Source organism: Stegodyphus dumicola, chromosome 11, assembly GCF_044657685.1.
Source record: "Stegodyphus dumicola isolate Sdum_Otavi_A_Nest chromosome 11, ASM4465768v1".
Taxonomy (NCBI): Eukaryota; Metazoa; Arthropoda; class Arachnida; order Araneae; family Eresidae; genus Stegodyphus; species Stegodyphus dumicola.
The window spans coordinates 21,666,105-21,687,139 of record NC_140778.1 but is presented as its reverse complement, the minus strand read 5'-3'; the positions used below and the strand labels follow the sequence as shown (position 1 = coordinate 21,687,139).

The window sequence follows — 21,035 nt, the reverse complement described above, 5'->3', positions numbered from 1 at the left end:
ATTTTTCAAAGAAATCTTCCAGATTTTTTTAGGGTACAAAAGGAATTGTTTGAAAAGAAATTATTATTATGTTATTTAATTATGTTATTTTTTTGGCTGTATGCTAATCTCCTTATTCTATATTAGTTTTAAAATTTTACCTTGAAATCTTGTCTAAAATCAGCTGGAGAACCCAGACCGGGCTCACCGATCATCTAGGACAACTGAGAGTCTGTATTCTTTGTTTCTCCGCATCTGATCGGTCGGTTCATTGACAACAATGCTCGTTTCAGCACTCTTTTCGAAGCTCTATTCAATCAGTGTGCCCACGTTGCGACACCCACAGAATTAAAAGATAAGTGCTATCTTCACAAAAGTTTACTTGTGTACTCCTCTAGGCCTACTTAGACTGTCTACCTTTTTTTTTTTTTCTTTTCTTTTTTTTTTTTTAATCAAAACTCCAACTTTAAAAGGTAGCGTGCCGGAAAGGGTTAATACATTAAGAATTTTTTAAGATTAAGATTTGGGTTGGTTTCTATTAACGAGGTATCGTTTTGCGTTAAGCATAAATGTTGGAACGACATTTAACAAGGTGGCGATAAATCTAACGATATGTAATGGTTTATTGATCAACATGACTTTATAATAACAGTAATGTATCGTAAAATATCTAAAATGTTTAAAATGCGCAATGCCACAGCTGTGTGCAGTGCCGAATTTGTGAGCGACAACAGTTCTCTCCATGTACACAGCAATCTGTTTTAGCTTAAAAAGCAACAGAATTCCACAAATTCGCATCGCGCACTGCCTCGGCATTGCGCACATTAAACATCACATAGCAATTCTCGACGTAATATAAACACAGTACTACATCTGATTGGAGTGCATTTAGTGACTACCTCCTCTTAAAAGTATTAAGATATGAAGAATGCTACCAATACCGAATTAAGAACATTTTTGTAAATAATCGTCTAAAATATTCCGACATTCTTGGGTGAAGGTTCAAGCAAACAAACAACAAAATTGGAGAATTGTTTTATTAAACATTATTTCATACTATAACTTCGTACATATATTCTTTTGAAAAGATTAAAACTAAAATCCAGAAACGGAAAGAGTCATCTAAATTAAACGTAACTAAGCAGCATTACTATCAGGAAGCGTTTTCGCAGAAATAGTCAGATAAGGACTCCACATCAAATCACTTTCAGATACATTGGATCTGGAACGAATCTTGAATTCGTATTCTGTATAAGGTATCAGATCTCCAATTTCTACAGAGCCCGCTGTTTGAAAGTATAGCCACAATTCCTGAAATAAACATTTGATGTTAGATATTGCAGTTGTTCCTATAAAATAAATTATTCCTATAAAAGGTCTTATAAAAGATTATCTACTTCTTTTTGAATAAATATTTTTTACAATTTGTATTGGGCTTCCAAAACCATTGCGTGTATTTTTGAATTTTGCACGTAACCTTATAGAATTTTGATTACTCAGCCAAATTCCACTATAGCGAACCCAGCTTATTATGAATGCCTGAATATAACAGCAGTCCAGTAGAATGGTGCTTAAGACACCCGGGCTGATCCCTACCCCGTGTGGAACAATTATGCTATTGCGAATAATGCTAAAAAAATAACTAGATAAAATCTCGAACTTAAAGAAATTAAAAAATTAAGTTGAAAAGGTTAAGTAAAATTTAGGTAAACAAAAATAATGATTAAAAGAAATCTAAAATAGACAAATATCCTGATAATTGGTCAAAATGGTGAACAGGAGGCAAAGAGTACTGAAATTTAGAGTTTATAAAGCATAATTTACTCACTAGTGGAATATCCCATGAGCTTCTGCACAGTTTGAAGTACAGTAAGACCCCGCTTAACGCTGTTTCGTTTAGCGCTGTTTCGGTTTAGCGCTCTTTTATTTCAACCCGGGGATTCTCCGAAATTGTGCGCAGCGCTAGGTTTCCAAATAACATATCCGAAACAGTGTAGTTGTGTTTCTTGCTTTGTGGACGCATTTTTATCATTTGAAACATTTGTTGACATTATTGTAAGTTTAAATTTGTATAATACTATAACGATTAATACAGTGACAAATATTATGATCTTTAGTTTTTATCATGGGTGATAATAAAAAACAAGAAAAGAAAGCAACCAGAAAAAGCATTTCACTGGAAACTCAAATGCAAGTGATTAGAAGATTAGATTCTGGTGAAGGTCAATCTCAAATTAGCGCTGCATTGATTTTGGCAACTTCAACAATAAGGACAATTCTTAAGAATAAAGAAAAAATACTGTCATAGGCAACTGCAACTACGTCAAGCTCTGCAACTAGAATTACCCGTTCTAGAAATAACATTATAGAGGAAATGGGAAAACGACTGTCTATATGGATTGACGACGAAATTGAACGCAATATGCCATTAAGCCAATCTATCATAATGCCTTCTTGACAAAAAGGCAGAAAATTGGAAACCCAGAATAGACTGAATGATCTGACTGAGAATTTTATTTGTTTTTAAAAGTATATGCGTTTATACTGTTTTTATTTTTGTAAGAAATAAATGTTTGATTTTATTTTTATTAAAAAACATTATTAAATTTAATGCCTAACCATTTTTTATCCGTTATCCCCTAACCCCATTATTTACATGTTAAGATAGCCTCGCTTAGCGCTGTTTCACATTACGCTCTACTTCGATGGAAAGTATCCCCCGCGTTAAGCGGGGTCTTACTGTACGGATCGTAACTGCTTTGCAATATTAGCGTTCTGTAAAAAGCTAAAGATCTCCAGGATAATCCTGCTAAGTTCTTGTATATTCGGGTTACTGAACCATGATAAAAGTCCTTCTATGATGTTAGTGACTGGCGCTGATTTGTTTTTAACCACATCACTGTAAGGCGTCTGGGCTGGGCGACTGTCTGTCTAGGTAGTTCTGGAAAGTTCATCGTCGATACTTTGGGAGCAGGTTTCCGCTGAGATCTCGGTTTATTTTTCTTCTCGAATCTTGTCTTATAGGTCTCACACCCACGATAGCTGCTCGGGTGATCCCCACTGCAAAAAATTACAACGAGGTTTTTCTTCTCGCTTTTTGCCGCACATATTACTAAATATGGTGGAATCCACCATATTTTTAACACACCGCTCTGCCTTGTTACACAAATGCTGAGTGTGGCCGTAGGCCTGGTAACGAAAGCATTCCGAAGGCCTTTTCCTTGGCTTGTATTCCTCAACACGTACATCAAAACTGAACAGGTTATTCAGTTGAAAGATTTGACTTCATGGACGTTATAAGAAATAGACTAATACAAACGGGTTTTCTCCCTCGTCTGAGGCGTTGTCGACTGTCACCTTGATCACATCCGGAGGAGTAGGGACGACTTGCAGAAATTTAACATTGGTTGCCTATTGCAGGGTGTATAATTGTCAAGAAAAAGCTAAATGTAGTGCCTCATTTCACAAATTAGAATTTATACATATTTGTATTTTTGAAATTGAGATTGATTTTTTAAAAACTTAGCATAATTAACGTTCATTTGTATTTTTGAAATTGAGATTGATTTTTTAAAAACTTAGCATAATTAACGTTCCAAATAATTATAAAGCTATTGCATGCTTTCAGGGCTGAATATTTTTTTAGCTTTTCCTATGCTGTAAGGAAATTTGTAACTACTTCTTTTAGAAAATAATATTTTAAATCTGAACTAATAGAAAATTTCAAACAAGCAATTTTCTCTTGCAATTTCTATGCTTTTTTTTGGTGTAAATAAGTAAAAAGTACTAAAATATTTAAAAACGAATTTTTGAAAGTTTTCTTTAAAATTCTAAATTGTGCTGCTTTTTAAAAATTATAGATGAGTATTATAGCACAATTTCTATAAAGGAATTTTATTTCAATTATATTTCATAATACATAATGATAAACACTTTTGAATCCTAAAAATTTTTTATACATTTAATTCTAATATTAAAATTGTATTTAACCTTAATAATTAATTTTGCTTGTATTTTATAGTGATTATTTTTTTAAAATTTATTTTTAGTTCTGCATAAGATTTTTTTTATTTACTGTTAATTTAATTTATTAGTCCAAAGCGGCGGTAGCCTAGAAAGACTGTTAGTTTCGAAGCGGCGTTTTGCGCTATTTTACTATAAGTGTCCGTGGCTCCTTGCAAATTGTTGTTACCAAATATTATCGCCCTGTATGTAAAGAAATTAAATAATGAAGAATCTGCACGAATACATGTATGTTTGTTGCACTGTGACAAAAACGACAGTCTCTAGAGCCATCAAATTTTGAATAATGTAATCCTCCACCCGAACATGGGCATCTGGACGGCCGAATTTCGAATTTGTTTTAATCTATTTCATATTTTGTAAAACTTTAACGAATTTTTGATTAACAAACTCAACGAGTTCAGAGCGAGCAATGTACGGAAAATAACAGTTTTATCTTCAGTGCGGATATTCTAAAGATAAGCTGTTTTCAAATGTATGTGGTTTACGAACGAAGAACATGATATTCAATAAATATAGGTAGCACACAAAACTTCTGGAGTGCTTCTAGATTTTATTATATCTTTTTTTTACTTCCTTACGCTCAGAAAATTTTATGCTCCGAAATTTATGAATTATTAAAATAACAAATCCACTTTATTTTTAATAATTTAATGATCATATAATCAAATAAATATGATCGTTTTGTAATGTTATTATAGTTTGGAAAATCACTGGCTGAAAATGTTCATTAAATTAAAAAAAAAAAATTATCAGATCTGGTTTAATTTTACCTTATTTATTTCAAAGCATCAATCCTATTTAATTTTACTTTATTTTTACGCGAAATTAAATTCATAAATTTTGTGCTTAAGAGTTTTGACCGTTTTACCAAAGTAAAGATGTTTGTACAAGAATTACGCGTGAAAAAAATGCGCGAAATGCAGTAAAAAGTGCTTTAATGAGATATATTAAATCCTATTTCGAAAAAACCGTGGCTGTCATAATCTCATCACTATACAACCTATCTCATTTAATAATTAAAAAAGAGTTACGTGATACAAACGTCACAGGTTTCAGTGTTAAAGTAAACCAGATCGTCCCTACTCTTTCTTGCCGACATGTCGGTGACGCGCGCTGATGACGTCTGAGCTTAGCTTCCCTCCTAATTGCCTGGAACAGCGTTCTCTCAGTAGAAAATAAGATACTCATCTAATAAAGCTATACTACGACCTATTATTGCCTATGTCTGACCTAAGGGGTACGCTAGCAACTCATCTATCAAAAGACTGCAAATCGCCCAAAACTCGATTCCTAAGACAAGCCATTAATTGCCGATTTTATTCGTAATGAAGCCATTCGTAGAGAATTCAATATAATGCTCATTATTGCCTATATGACTAAAATGACCAAAAATTTCTTTAGGAAAATTCCTAAAGTTTAAAACTCTACTATTCCGAACATTACAATTACTTCTATAATCGTAAGTTAACTACGATTACAGAAGTGACAGGAACAGAAAGAGACCGAGGGCAGTTTCTCTCCTTTATTAATTAAAATCAAGCTTAAAATACATACAGAATATTAAAAAAACCCCTTAAAGTTTAACTTTAGGCTTAGACATTTCACAGCTCAATAATTATCACTCTCTTAAATTTCTTTCCGACTCGCCAGGTAGTTTTTTACTTTCATGCTCTCTTTTAGCGACTCAGAACGCGTCCCAAGTGACGCTCCGCCCATATAGTTGGCAACGCAGTGCAGCAGTGGAAACGGTTGAAACAGCTTTTTCTCATTCTACCTTGATTATGCTAAGACCTGCATCAACTCACATATAATTGCCTAAAATACATACTTTGATTGTCATAATTGCTATTTACTACTATAACACATTCAGACACATTTATGCTCAGACACATTCCAGCTAGAAAATCGCTAATGACATAGTCCGGCATTGCGCTGACGTGCGGTAGCCATAGACCTTATAAGATATAGACTAACCCAGTGGCACTTTACTTTTACTAGCACTTTTTACTGCATTTCGCGCATTTTTTTAACGCGTAATTCTTGTACAAACCTCTTTACTTTGGTAGAACGGTAAAAACTCTAAGCACAAAATTTATGAACTTAATTTTGCGTAATAATAAACTAAAATTAAATAAGATTGATAGTACGTGACGCTTTGAAACAAATAAGGTAAAATTAAACAAGATCTGATATTTTTTTTTTAAAATTTAATGAACATTTTCAGGCAGTGATTTTCCAAACTATAATAACATTACAAAAAGATCATATTTATTTGATTATATGATCATTAAATTATTAAAGTGGATTAGTTATTTTAATAATTCATAAATATCGTGGCATAAAATTTTCTGAGCGTAATGAAGGGAAAGAAAAAAGATAAAATAAAATCTAGAAGCACTCAAATTTTATATTACGCCCAAAAGGAACCTTTTTTTAAATTTTTGTGTGTTACCTACATTTATTGAATATCATGTTCACATACATCTGAAAACAGCATATCTTTAGAATTTTCTCACTGGAGATAAAACTGTTATTTTTCATACAGTGTTCGCTCTGAACTCCTTGAGTTTGTTAATCTAAAATTCGTTAAAGTTTTACAAAATATGAAATAGGTTGAAACAAATTCGAAATTGAGCCGTACAGATGACCATGTTAGGGTGGAGGATTACATTATTCAAAATTTGATGGCTCTAGATACTACCGTTGTTTTTGTCACAGTGCGAGAAACATGCTTGTATTCATGCAGATTCTTCCTTATTTAATTTCTTTACATATAATACAGGGCTATAATATTTGGTAACAACAATTTGCAAGGATACACGGACATTTATAGTGAAACAGCTCAAATGATATATATAGTGAAACAGCTCAAAATGCCGCTTCGAGGTAATAAATTAAATTAACAGTAAATAAAAAAAATCTCATGCAGAACTAAAAATAAATTTAAAAAATAATCACTATAAAACACAAGCAAAATTATTTATTACGGTTAAATACAATTCTAATATTAGAATTAAATGTATAAAAATTAAAGAGTCAAAAGTGTTTCTCACTATGATGTAATATGAAATATAATTGAAATAAAATTCCTTTATAGAAATTGTGCTATAATACTCATCTACAATTTTAAAAAAGCAGCACAATTTAGAATTTTAAACAAAACTTTCAAAAATTCGTTTTTAAATATTTTAGTATTTAGTAGAGGTAATGAATGACCCTCAATAGCGCGGAAAGTTTTACGATTAAGAACCCCTCTTGATGTTTCACGTTTTATTATTAATCTTGGAATTACCGCCAAAGCGGATAACACCAGCGGCCGAGCGGTAAAATCGCTGAACACTGGTAGTTCGGTCCGAGGTTCGAATCCCGCGAACGGGCTGGCTGCATGGGTGTTTTCGTGGTTTTCTCCATGTGTAACGTGTATACGAGCCAGTTTCCCTTAAAAAGTCCTCCACTAAGGCATCCCTCCCCTTAGGCAGATAGCCCTCGAGGCTTTGCCGTAATTGAATAACCTAACCTTGATGTTTTACTATAACGGCCTTACACTGCTTCTAAAGAAATAAGAAATTTGTTACCAGTTAGAAAGTTAATAGAACAGGAATTAAGAATTTCTGCTTTAGACGTTGTTTAAGAAATGAAAGAATTAAAAATATATTTTTATAGAATAAGATTTTATAACTCAAATAAATAATAAATCAAAAAAAGAAAAGTAATTTAGCTATTGTTCTGCTATCGGAAGGGATTCAGGAATGTATGTATGCACGTCACGTGTCTGTGAACATTTATGTGTAAACGCATGCATAAGTTCGTATGTATATATACGCACATACATCCGTATGTACATGCATATATACACACATTTTTTAATCCCATACCGATAACATAAGAGTACCGTAATTTATTATATAGATTAATAGGAATAAGAGATTAAATAATATTCTTTACAAAATTCATTTACAAATTTATATCATGAATAATAAAAAAAAAGTCGCGCCCTATATATATTTTTGACATTGGAAATCGACTGTTTGATTTCGTTATTTAAGTGCCTACACTTTTATAATCCTTGATATAAATTGCACATGAATATAGTAAAGAAGATTAATTAATCTCTCGTTCCCATTAAAATAGGCCATAAATTGTTTTTTGCCTTTGGCTCATTAAGAATTTTATAACTTTTGAATAAAAGCTTTTTTTTTGTAAAACATTTCTTTAAAAAATTTAAATTTTTATCTTCTTAGTCTTAATAACACATTTTCAATGAAATTTTCAATTGAAAAATCATTTTTCGACAATAAATAATATTTTTTTTTTCTTCCAATAATGTAAATGAATAATAGATTTTTTATTCCCAATAAATATCTCAAATAATCGAAAACATTTTCTGACTTTCAAAACTTCACCCAGAAATCAGAAATTACGTTAAAAATTTCGTACAAATTTCAGTTAAAAGAATATTTTACGTAGGTGCAAACGTTAAAGTTTTAGACTTTTGTAGTTTGCCTTGCAAATGAAAATATGTGCAAAACTCTTGTCAACATTAAATTAAAAAAATTTTAATGGAATTTTATAAAACTCGTTCTACCATATATCCGCAATCAATATGTTTACAAAATTTGAACTCGATAGCTTATCAGGATGTAGTTTAAAAATCTTTGGCGACCTTCTGTTCATAGCGACAAACATCATGAGTGAACTAAATATGTGCTACTTCTTTTCAGAAATATTATTCTGTTTGAAAGAGGTCATCAGAAGAATTTTCCCATATTTTTAATTACTTATCTAACTACTTATACTCGCTTATGACATTTGCTGTAATTTTGTAACAATTATTTTATTTAAAACATTTTTTTGCCTCTCCCACACTTAATGATCTTATCATCATTCTGATGAGTTGAAGGTTCTGAAAAACCGAACTTTGAATAGGCATTCATAAATTTAACATAATAAATGCTATAAAAATACAACTCTTCTTATATGAGTAGAATTTATCGCCCGATGGAAGGGTTTTGCTAGATTGCTTTCGTAATTGGTAGAGTTTTATACAAATTTTAGGTTCTTTTTTCTTAATTTTCAATCGTTGTTTCGCTATCACAAACCTCTCGGGAGGACTTTCGGCTCGCTGCATATTTAGAGTGCCTCCATGCTGCACTGAAACTATACGTTTACAAACATTCATCCTTCCACGAGATTCGAGCCGGAAACATCGACACGGTAGTCAGCGACGCTGTACCAGATGGGCGGTAATTTTCAGTTGTTCATGAGTCCATTAATCTTACTGGAACAGAGGACCTCATCTCCTGTTTCCTCTTCGCCTAACGAAAGTACTTCTACCATATTTTGCTACTGCTCCTTGTGAAATTCTTTAAATTCGTCCGAATTAAGTTCTTCACTATACTCCTTCACTAACTCTTTCAGATCAGCAGCATCCACATCCGCATCCATATTTTTGCCCTAGAGACACAGTTTCTTCGATTAGCTGCACTGTGTTGTCCACAGGTTGAGGATCGAAACCTAAGTCAGGAATACTCTGAGGACACATTTTTTTTCTATGCTGATTTCAGGGTACTCACTGAGACTTCTTCCCAAGCCTTATCAATGAGGTTTAAGCAATTTAGGATGTTGAAGTGATCCTTTTAAAATTATCTGAGTGTCAGGGTCTTAAAATTATCTGAGGTTGTATTTGCAGTCACTTCAAAGCACATTTGAAACAAGGCCTTCGTGTACAGCTTTCAAAATTATCTGAGTGTACAGCTTCCAAAAATTATCTGAGGGTCAGGCTTGTATTTGCAGTCACTTCAAAGCACCTTTGAAACAAGGCCTTTGTGTACAACTTCTTAAATTTGGAAATAGCTTTCTGATCCATAGGTTGGAGAAGCGGACTGGTGTTGGGAGGAAGAAACTTGACTTTTATGAACTGAAGTTCCTCCAGTGCATCATCTACAAGCCCCGGAGGATGTGGAGGATAATGATCAAGGACAAGTAAAGCCTTATTTTCGGTAAGGTATTTCGTCACTGAGGGATTAAAAAATTCCTAGGCCTTACAGTTGGCCCCCCATATCACATTCAGTTCGTTTTTCTACACCTTCCCCCTCTTGAAAACTCGTGAATGGTCTGAGTGGCAGACGAGCAACGGCTTGATTTTACAATCTCAACTTGCGTTGGCGCAATACAAGAAAGTAAGCCTATCTTTCATTGGTTTGTGTCCAGGCAAAGATTTCTCCTCTTGTGTGATGTAGGTCATATTAGGCATTTTCTTCCAAAAAAGACCTGTTTTATAACAATTAAATGCTTGCTGCGGGAAAAAACCTTCACTAGTAATACACTCATGTCCATAAATTAAGGATAATGCAAAATCAGGCAAAGGTAGAGTTAGAAGCAAAACAAATTTGACTTATTTGTAAAGCTTATTTATTAAACAAAAGGTAAAGAGCAAAAAAATATGCTATATGTTTGATATTATTAAAATAATTAGCGATTTTTTCTCCCTGGAGCAAATTTAAAAAAAAAACCTATTTACAAAAAAACAATATTACATGGTTGGTATGATTGTTAATACATTGTATGTCTCCAAGACGATGCAATACAGTCCGTACAACGCCTCGGCATGCTGAGTATCAAATTATCGATCTGATCTTGGGGGATATTACACCACTCAAAAAGCAATGGTCTCCGAAGTTCCGGTAGACGTGTAGGAGGAGGTTGACAGGCTGCATCTCGTCGGCCAAGCATGTCCCACACGTGCTCTACTGGATTCAAGTCCGGTGAAAACGCTGGCCAGTCCATACGGGTGATATCCTGCGATTGAAGGCATTCGCTTACGATGTTTGCACGGTGAGGACGGGCGTTGTCACCCATAAACACAAATTGTGCGACTATGGCGCCCCGAAACAAACGTACATGTTGTTTCAGAATGACGTTCCGATATATTTGGCTTGTCATGGTTCCAATTTGAACATGCAGGTCAGTTCTGGAACCCAGAATAATTTCACCCCAAACGAGCACTCCTGCACCACAGTAACGGTGTCGTTCAATGATGTTTTCTTGGTGGTAACGGGTACCTGGAGCTCTCCATATGAAAGTCCGGCGAGAATCAGACTGCAAGTTAAACCTGGACTCGTCGGAAAACATAACACAAGCCCACTGCTGCGGTGTCGACAATGCATACTCTCTACTCCCGGCTAACCGCAGGCGACAGTGAGTTGCGGTAAGTGGAACGCATCTGACAGGTCTACGAGCATATAGTAGACCAATCTGCTGTAGGCGTCTGTACACGGTCTGCCTTGAAATTGTCGTACCAGAGGCTGAAGAGAGCTGACGAGACAGGTCTGAGGCTGTGCTCCGCCTGTTTCTTTTGGCAGTAACTGCCAAATACCGGTCCTCATTCGGCGTTGTAACTCTGGGGCGACCTGTGCTGTAACGTCTACTCACATTACCATCATCTTGGAATCGTTGCCAAAGCTTGGATATGACACTGTGGGCAATTTCAAGTTCGTCTAATACTTCCATTTGGGTACGCCCACATTCCAGACGACCGATAATTCTACCACGTAAAAAAATCATCCAAATGCGTCCTTTGTGTCATAACTATTCGGTTATTGCACTGAAATGCTTATAAAGCGCCTGCGAACAATTTTAATTCTTTGCCTGTATTCCTTATATATCACTCTCTTACACTCGCGTCATTGTGACGTACCATCGGTGTCATCTGGTTACTTCCTGAAATTTGCATATGATTCTTGAAGATATGTGTAGTGATTTTACAGGTGATATATTTATTTTAGAGTTCAATTTCCGCGTGACTCCGAATTATCCTTAATTTATGGACATGAGTGTATTTTGTAGAAACACTGGCCAAAATGTATCAGCAGGAGGTGTAATAGAACTCGCAGCCTAACCATGTCGTAGAACACTGTGAACACCGGTTGTCTTTTTAAATTTTTCGAACCATCCACGGCTTGCTTTAAATGCCATCTCATCTTCAATCGACGTACCTGGTGTTTTTCGAAGAAGATCCAAAGGCAAATGATAACTTCCGACACCGAATCGACTTTATCTGCTTTTCGTTAATCTACAAAAACAACAGCTTCTCAACGTCTTCTAGGAGTTTTGGAAGGCGCTTGGAAGTAACGGTAACTCCTTTGGCCATATCAAGGCTCTTAATTTCTTCCTTCTTTTCTGAATAGTGCACATATTCGATGTCGAAAGGTCGTACGTCTTCGCCAATTCTGTCACTCTTACACCACGCTTGTGTTTATTTAAGGGGACTCATACACCTTAAAACCAATAAGATCTTCGAATATGTGACTGTTGCAAGAATTGGGATAACTTAAATATTTTAAAAGCAATTACTTCCAACTTTTTACAACTGACTATATCATATAGCTGCTTTCTGAAACAGTAATCAAAGTTTGTACTGCCACAAATGTTTTTGTAATTTATTCTGCTTTGTAAAAACATTTTTCGTCCTGTTTCCACCTTGCTTGAAGTTTGAAACATTCTGTTCCATAATTTAATTCCATATTTAATATATAGCTTTTATAACATTTGGAAACTACTGCAAACCAAAAATTTTAAGAATTCCATGTTAAATTTTTCTTTTATTTCGAGTTGAGTTTATAAATTGTATTTTATTAAAAAATCTGTCATGTTTTCGTGCATAAAAGTTTTTAATATTAAAATATTCATCAGATTTTTGGTTCAGTTAGAAAATAGTGCCAATATAAAGAATTCATCAAATTTCAAGTATGTGCCATTACTCATTTTTAAAATACCATGCGCGCTAAATGGAAACATGATGAAAAATTGTGACAAAGCGGATTAAATTACAAATATATTTGTGGCAACACAAACTTTCTGGCAACTTGCTTCCAAAGCAGCTATATTATGTAGTCAGCTGTAAAAGGTTAGAAGTAATTGCTTTTAAAATAAATAAAATATCCCAATTCTTGCAACAGTCGTATATTCGAAGATCAGAAGGGGTTTAAGGTGTACGAGCCCCCTTACGATTTCGTTCTTAACTTAACGGCCATGGTTTCCTTCTTTTCCTTTACAGCACTATCTGAGGCAAGAATTTTCTTGGAAGGCATCGTGAAATAATTTTTCGTATATAGAGGTGCTCGAATTTTTCGTATATAGAGGTGCTCGTATATCGAGATTCTACTGTATATAAATATAATATATATATATCCTAAGTGGCGCTTTCGGGACATGGGAAACAGAAGTTAAATTTCGACCATTGGTCCAGTAAAACGGGAGATACAGAAATGTCTCCTCTCTTTTATGGTGCAAGGTGTACCTTCTGAACTGCTTCAGTTACACGTATTACCTAAATTAAAATTATTAAACACAGGGTGTATTGCTTTTAAATCGCTCAGTCATTCACTTGGAGTTTCAATTAGAATGAACTTCAGAATAAAAGATTTTACCTTAAATGTTCCCGAATCTGAAGACAAAGGACGATATTGGATGGAATACATCAGTCCAGGTCGGAATTCGCCGTACTCCATATTTGCAGGAGAACTCCACTCGAGAAACACTGTTGTCGGCGTAATCCTGCTGCAATTCGCACTTAAGGGAGCACTTGGTTTTACTGTAAAAATGTAAAATGATTTGAAATTGACAGCGATATCAATCTTTTGAAACAGCTGTAAGTTTACTAAAATATTTTCAGCTTCAATACAAAGCAACGTTAGCAAAACCTTTGTTTTGAGAGTACATATTTGAAGTTCTGAAATTTTGTTTGACGCAGCGTCAATTTGTGCTTTTGGAATAATACGTTTAACCCTCTGAGCGGCAAGGCCATATATATACGGCCTAGAATATTTTTGTGATATCTGTAAGAACGTATATATACGTGCATATTAAAATATGCGAAAGAAATTAAGGCAATATATCAAAAGAAAACAAATCCAGGTATGAAATACCAGGAGTGTTTTTACATTAAAATCAAAAAAATAATTTGTTCTCATAGTAGTTTTGGGAAACTTGTGCTTTCTTAGCGAAAACCCTGGCCGCTCAGGCCTTGAGTTGTGACAGTTGCCTGGCCTCTGATTACTGGATTAATTTAGTTCACAATAAATCATCATTACTGTAACATATTGTCAATTGAAATAAAAACACATACAACCAGATTCGCTTTCATGTCATGTTATTATTAAATATTACTACACTCACCTTTATGAAACATTTTACAGAGAAAATTTTTAAATGCAATTTTAGAATATTTTACGTAAAAGAAACTAAAACTCTGGTACATCAAAGCAAACTTCTAAGATTAAAACATTAATTTATACCTTAGAAACTTTACTCTTTCACAGCGAAGTCGCCCGAAATGCCCGTGCATTCAAATATTGGCTGGTCGCCCGAATACCTGTGTCCATTTCTGTGCTTTTCCCTATCCTGCTAATTCATGGCTCATTCGCTTCAAGCGACTAAAAGTAGTTCTTTTATTTGAGTGCACCTTCCTTCTCCTTTGTTTAGCTATTGATGCTCGTAATTGCAATCCTGTCCTAAAGGGGAACTGCACAAAGTGGGTGAAATCGGACAAAGATCCTCAACAGAGAAGTAATCGCTTCACGTAAGTAGGTTATTGTTAAAATTGTAGCATTCTACTTGGCATGGTTGCAGAACTTCATTCCAACAAAAATTCGTACACACGGGCGTTTCAGATGTTTCAGAGAAACAGGTTTTTGCGTTTTTCTGTGCGAAGGAGTTAATGTTGCCCCGCAGACTGAAAATGTAGAATTGCTTCCTGCAAGCTGTCTTGTAAGGGGTTTGAGATTTCCACTCCGGTTGAGCCACTATTACTACTTACTAACCCTTTGGAAGCAATAACGATATCCTACCTTTTGGATCATTTGAACAATGTTTTTGTGACTCAAGATTGTACTGTAGTTCTACGCGGGTTTGGAAACTATCTGTAATCGTTTTCCTTCTGACGCTTGACTGCATATCTATACTGATGGCTCAAAACTTGATATAAATGGTGCCGCAGGAGCAGGAATTTTCACACTCTCCTCTTCTGGGAACTGACAAGGCTGCGTTCGATGGTGAGGTTGAGGGGATTAAAGTTGCTTTGACCCATCTAAATGCTCGTTCTTCTATTTATGAACAGTTTGTTATGTTCTCAGACTCTTAAGCAGCAATACTTGCAATTGTTAATGGTTATCCAGGTTCTGTTTCCTTATCTGTAATGCAATGTAGATCTCTACGACGAGAATTACACAAATAACATAAAATAGTCGTTTTACAGTGGATTCCCGATCGTTGTGGCATACCCGGAAATGAAAAGGAAGACGAGCTATCCAAAAGGGAATTCGATACTATTCAAGTGTCAGATGCCCGGGTTAGTTGTTAGTCTGTAACGCCAAAAATCAATACCACCTTCAAGCCAAACAATTGTCACAACTAAAAGAAAGAACAAGAGAGGTAAACTGTTGGTAAGTGACATTAGTTTGTCTGTATAGTCAAAACCCAGTATGATCCTCAAGGCCAAGCAACAGTCACAACTAAAAGAAAGAACAAGCGATAATTTCTGGCAGTGTGAGGTTAGGTATAATTCTGTATCGTCAAAAATCAATATGACTTTCAAGTCGAAGCAACTGTCACAACTAGATGAAAGAAGAAGCCATAATTTCTTGGAATATGTGGTAAGTTATAATTCTGTATCGTCAAAAATAAATATGACCATCAAGGCGAAGCAACTGTCACAACTAAAAGAAAGAACAAGCCATAATTTCTTGGAATATGAGGTTAGTTATAATTCTGTATCGTCAAAAATCAACATGACCTTCAAGGCGAAGCAACTATCACAACTAAAAGAAAGAACAAGCCATAATTTCTTGGAATATGTGGTAAGTTATAATTCTGTATCGTCAAAAATAAATATGACCATCAAGGCGAAGCAACTGTCACAACTAAAAGAAAGAACAAGCCATAATTTCTTGGAATATGAGGTTAGTTATAATTCTGTATCGTCAAAAATCAACATGACCTTCAAGGCGAAGCAACTATCACAACTAAAAGAAAGAACAAGCCATAATTTCTTGGAATATGAGGTTAGTTATAATTCTGTATTGTCAAAAATAAATATGAACTTCAAGGCGAAGCAACTGTCACAGCTAAAAGAAAAAACGAAAGGCAAACGCTGATAAAATGACATGCATAATCTCCCAGACTACTCCAGAAGCAGCATTGTAGGTGCAGTTCATCTAGCTATATGCGCACCTTCACAGATTTCAAAGAGTTGGTAGACCTGCCTGGCCCCCTTCGCTGCAATGCTGAGATTATGAAAGCTGGGCATCTCATAATTTGCTCAGCCGTCTCTCAGAACAGTGTCTTTTCCAGATACTGGGTGGCTAGAGACCTTTTAAACAGATTGCAGATTTGATTTCATTTTAACTTCTTTATATATAATTTTTATCCACTTACATTTTTTTTATGGAATACTTTTCTGTACTTCAGACTTCTCTGCGTAAATTATTGTATTATGCATTCAATGCATTATTATTGTATTTTTTATAGTTTTGGAAATACGGTACGGCATAAGGATATTTGTCTTTGTATTACCAACTGCATTGAAATTGGTATTGTCCCAACTGACGAACTACCGAATTTCGTTAGTTAGGTAATCAGTTTTATACTAGATGACACCACCTCTTTTTTAGACTATTTTGTTTGGTAAAAGCAATATTTATGCGTATTTATTTATCTTTCACATGCAGTTTTTAAGTTGAATTTGCAAAGATGTTTTAAAATGCTGTCTTCGACTCTTTGTTATCAATTTATTCTCAAATAAATTTCACGTTTACATTATAAAGATTTCAAATAAGAAGCAAATGAAATAACTGTTATCTTAACCGGCAACAGTGTTTAATTTATATCTCTCAAATTCATTATCTCTTCTTTTTTTCGCTCTGCTTGCAACAAATTATTTGTAAATAGGTTTTGAAGCAACTAAATATAGCAGTACAAAATCGGGTGTATTTTGTTTTACTTCTTATCTGTGTCATTCACCATATGCGCGACATTAATGGTATAATCTATATCCATAGCATTTAGAGGTTCACTTTGAGTTACATTAGTATCGAATAATTCATTAAAATATTTAAACCAGCTAATATAATTTTAAAAAATTCTCTTTTTATTTGCACACTGAAAGCTTCCCTATACACACCATAAAAAACATTAAAAGAAATAAATATTTTGCGAAACTTAAAAAAAATTATTAATATTAAATAACAATAAATTTTGTTATGCGAATTTGAATAAAATAGCGGAACAAAAAAATTGGGTAAAAAGAAAAAAAATTTAGTAAGGTAGATCTACAAAGTAAAAGTGATAAAGTAACTACACAGTTAAGTAAGGTAGATCGCTTATTGGGAGAACACCAAAAAATTAATGATTTATAGTCACAGAAATTCTTTAACTTATTCTTAATTTATCACATCTGCTTTCTGTAATTGAACCAGCTTAAATTATTATATACTAATACATAAAAGTTTATTTTTGTGTAATTGATATAAATAGTCATTTAACTGCCTATACACTAATACACTAAAACAAACTGGTGTGCAAAAATTAAGGACGAGACGGTTTTTTCAATATAACTTTGTACAAAAGCTTTCCAAATCAACACATTTAATACCGTAAGATCCCCAATACGTAAGGACATGAGTAATGTAAGCAACACTTACTAAAAGAGAAATAAGAGGGATAAAAAGAAGCTTTATTGAAAAAGTAGCATGGAGCGCAATGCGACTGAAGGCCGAAACATCCCTGTGATGTGTGTCCAGCAAGAACCATTCGGTCTTTAATAGGGGATATGATCTACCCTGACTGCTAGGCAGGTTTCACAGCGTCTGCCCACGCTGAGAATGAGGGTGTCAATGAGTTGTTGAGGCATTGCTGCCCATTCGTCTTGTAGCGCCAATCGAAGCTCCGGAATCGTTACTGGTGGTAAGGTACGAGCTGCCAAGCGTCTGCCTGGAAAATCCCATACATGCTCGATGGGATTGAGATCCCGAAATCGTGCCGGCCAATCCATACGTTCAATATCCCCACTCTCTAAGAGCTGTTCGGCAGCTACTGTGCGATGACATGGTGCATTGTCGTCCATGAAAAGGAACTGCGGACCCATAGCGCCTCTAAAAAGAGGCACATATGGAAGAAGAATCTCGTTACAATAACGGGTCCCGTTGACTGAACCTGCGTCGAAGATGTGAAGGTCTGTACGACTACCAAGCATGATGCCTTCCCAAACGAGAACACCGCCACCTCCATACCTGTCCCTTTCAGTGATGTTCGAGGGATGATTGCGGCTTTCCCGCTCTCTCCAGATGAGTATGCGATGAGAATCGCTACTCAGACTGAATCTGCTCTCATCTTTAAATAGTACTCGTCCCCATTCATTGTCTCTCCAATTCCGGTGTTCCCGGCACCACAGAGAACGCCTTCTCCGATAAGCAGGCGTTAGAGGTACACACCGTACAGGGAGTCGTGCAAACAGACCACCACCTTGCAGTCTTCTGGCCACGGTAAAACGCGATATCGGTCGTCCAGTCGCCTGTGTCGTGCGTCTAGCGATTTCTCCCGCTGTCTGCCGCCTGTTTCTTCTGGCCTGTAAGGCAATATACCGGTCATCTACGGGTGTGGTTCCTCGTGGACGACCACTACTAAACCCCCGGATAGCTGTTCCTGTAGTTTGAAATTGTCTCCAAAGTCGTGAAACGATGCTGTGAGCAATTCCGAACTCTGCAGCCACACTTGTCACACTGCGGCCTTCCTCCAACTTCCCAACGATTCGACCTCGGGTAAAAGCATCCAGATGTCGTCTAACAGATTGATTATTCGCCATTTCTCGCTGAGGCAGCAACTCGGTGTGATTTTAACTGCTATACGGCGTGCAATCTCTTTGCCAGAAATACTGATCTTAAACCGACAACATGCTTTATACTACTCAGACACTCCCCCATTACGTCTACCTGCATATCTGCGCATGTGCTACCGTACATCACCTTACTTAATCTCCTGATTGGTCTTTCTGTCCGCTCTGCCTCTTTGTTCAGCTGATATGCTAATTTTTCGACTTCGTCCTTAATTTTCGCACATCAGTGTAAATAAATAAATAAATAAATAAAAATTCTTTCAGAATTGGCAACAGCAATAGAAATTTAGATTCAAGAATTTTGTCTTATGGAGTTAAATAATGCTTACCTATTTTGAAATGCTCTACATTAAAATACTGTTTATTTGTACCTAAAGAGTTTCTCCCAACCATCATAAATGTGAGTTGTGGTCTGGATCTCATATAAGGAGCTCGAGTATCCATTGCCCATAGGCAACTGGTGGCATTCAAATATTCTGGGCATAACCGTCTCACACTGTAAAATAAATTATAAGGATATAAATTATTTTTAAATAGAAGTAAATTGTATTTTCGCAACTTTCCTAAAAAATATTTAAAAAAAAATTCAATTAATGGAGAACGCGGTTAGTTAAGGTACACTCTGCACACACACACACAAAAAGAAAAAGAATACAATTCTATGTCTCCCGTTCTACTGGGCCAACTGACAAAACTTAACTTGCGTTTTTCATGTCTCGAAAATTCGACTTAGGATATACGTTACCGCTAAAGTGCGGAAACAATTTACTCTGTTGATTTTCTAGCTAATCTGCAGGTTAACACTAAGGTGATTCTTTAAAATACGGAAAATTTCGCACTACATAACTAGGGGGATCCGTTGAATTGCTTAAAATTGTGCAGTACATAACTAGGGTGATCCGTTAAAGTGCCGAAAATTGTGCACAACATAACTAGGGTGGTCCGTTAAAGTGCGGGAGATTGTGCACTACATAACTAGGGTGACCTGCTAAAGCGCGGGAAATTATGTACTACATAACTAGGATGATCCGTTATCCTAGTTAAGTACGGAAAATTGTGCACTGCATAAGTAGGGTAAGCCATCAAAGTGCAGTAAATTGTGCAGTGCATATCTAGGGGGATCCGTTGAAGTGCGGAAAATTGTGCAGTACATATTTAGGGGGATCCGTTGAAGTGCAGAAAATTGTGCAGTACATACCTAAGGTGATCCGTTAAAGTGCCGAAAATTGTGCACAACATAACTAGGGTGGTCCGTTAAAGTGCGGAAGATTGTGCACTACATAACTAGGGTGACCTGTTAAAGCGCGGGAAATTATGTACTACATAACTAGGATGATCCGTTATCCTAGTTAAGTACGGAAAATTGTGCACTGCATAAGTAGGGTAAGCCATCAAAGTGCAGTAAATTGTGCAGTGCATATCTAGGGGGATCCGTTGAAGTGCGGAAAATTGTGCAGTACATATTTAGGGGGATCCGTTGAAGTGCAGAAAATTGTGCAGTACATACCTAAGGTGATCCGTTAAAGTGCCGAAAATTGTGCACAACATAACTAGGGTGGTCCGTTAAAGTGCGGAAGATTGTGCACTACATAACTAGGGTGACCTGTTAAAGCGCGGGAAATTATGTACTACATAACTAGGATGATCCGTTAAAGTACTGAAAATTGTGCACTGCATAAGTAGGGTAAGCCATTAAAGTGCAGTAAATTGTGCAGTACATAACCAGGGGGATCCGTTGAAGCGCGGAAAATTGTGCACTACATATCTAGGGGGATTCGTTAACGTGCGAAAAATTGTTTCATTTCTGAAATTACTTAGGTAATCTCCAAATTACCTAGACAATCTGCACATTACCTACTAGGCACTAGTTAAAGTGAAAATAAGATCTTTCTGGAACAACAGCAATGTTACTCTACGCTTAAAACATCCGCCAGTTTTAAATTGCTGATCGGGCTGCGTTTCCGAAAATGTTACTGCAAATCTAAATGTACCACAAATAGGCGTGCCTGTCGCAAGATCCACGTTCTGTGTAATCTACTATGTCATGAATCTTCAGATTTCACTCAGTGAGGATAATCTTATATGTTTTGCAAATTCATCCACTTAACCGTAAAAATCTTTAAACCGTTTTATTCTTTGTATT

The 21,035-nt window shown here is 35.6% G+C and overlaps 1 protein-coding gene across 1 annotated transcript in view; it reads right to left on the bottom strand.

Moving 5' to 3' along the window:
* Window positions 1-1,018: 1,018 nt before the first annotated feature.
* Window positions 1,019-21,035, bottom strand: part of LOC118204895 (usherin-like) — a 45,105-nt gene continuing 25,088 nt past the window's right edge. The window contains exons 5-7 of the mRNA XM_085826253.1: window positions 19,222-19,388; window positions 13,434-13,597; window positions 1,019-1,290 (exon numbers count right to left, since the gene is read on the bottom strand). Coding sequence (XP_085682379.1) covers window positions 1,117-1,290; window positions 13,434-13,597; window positions 19,222-19,388 — 505 coding nt within the window. The 3' untranslated portion in view covers window positions 1,019-1,116. The remainder of the gene's footprint in view (window positions 1,291-13,433; window positions 13,598-19,221; window positions 19,389-21,035) is intronic.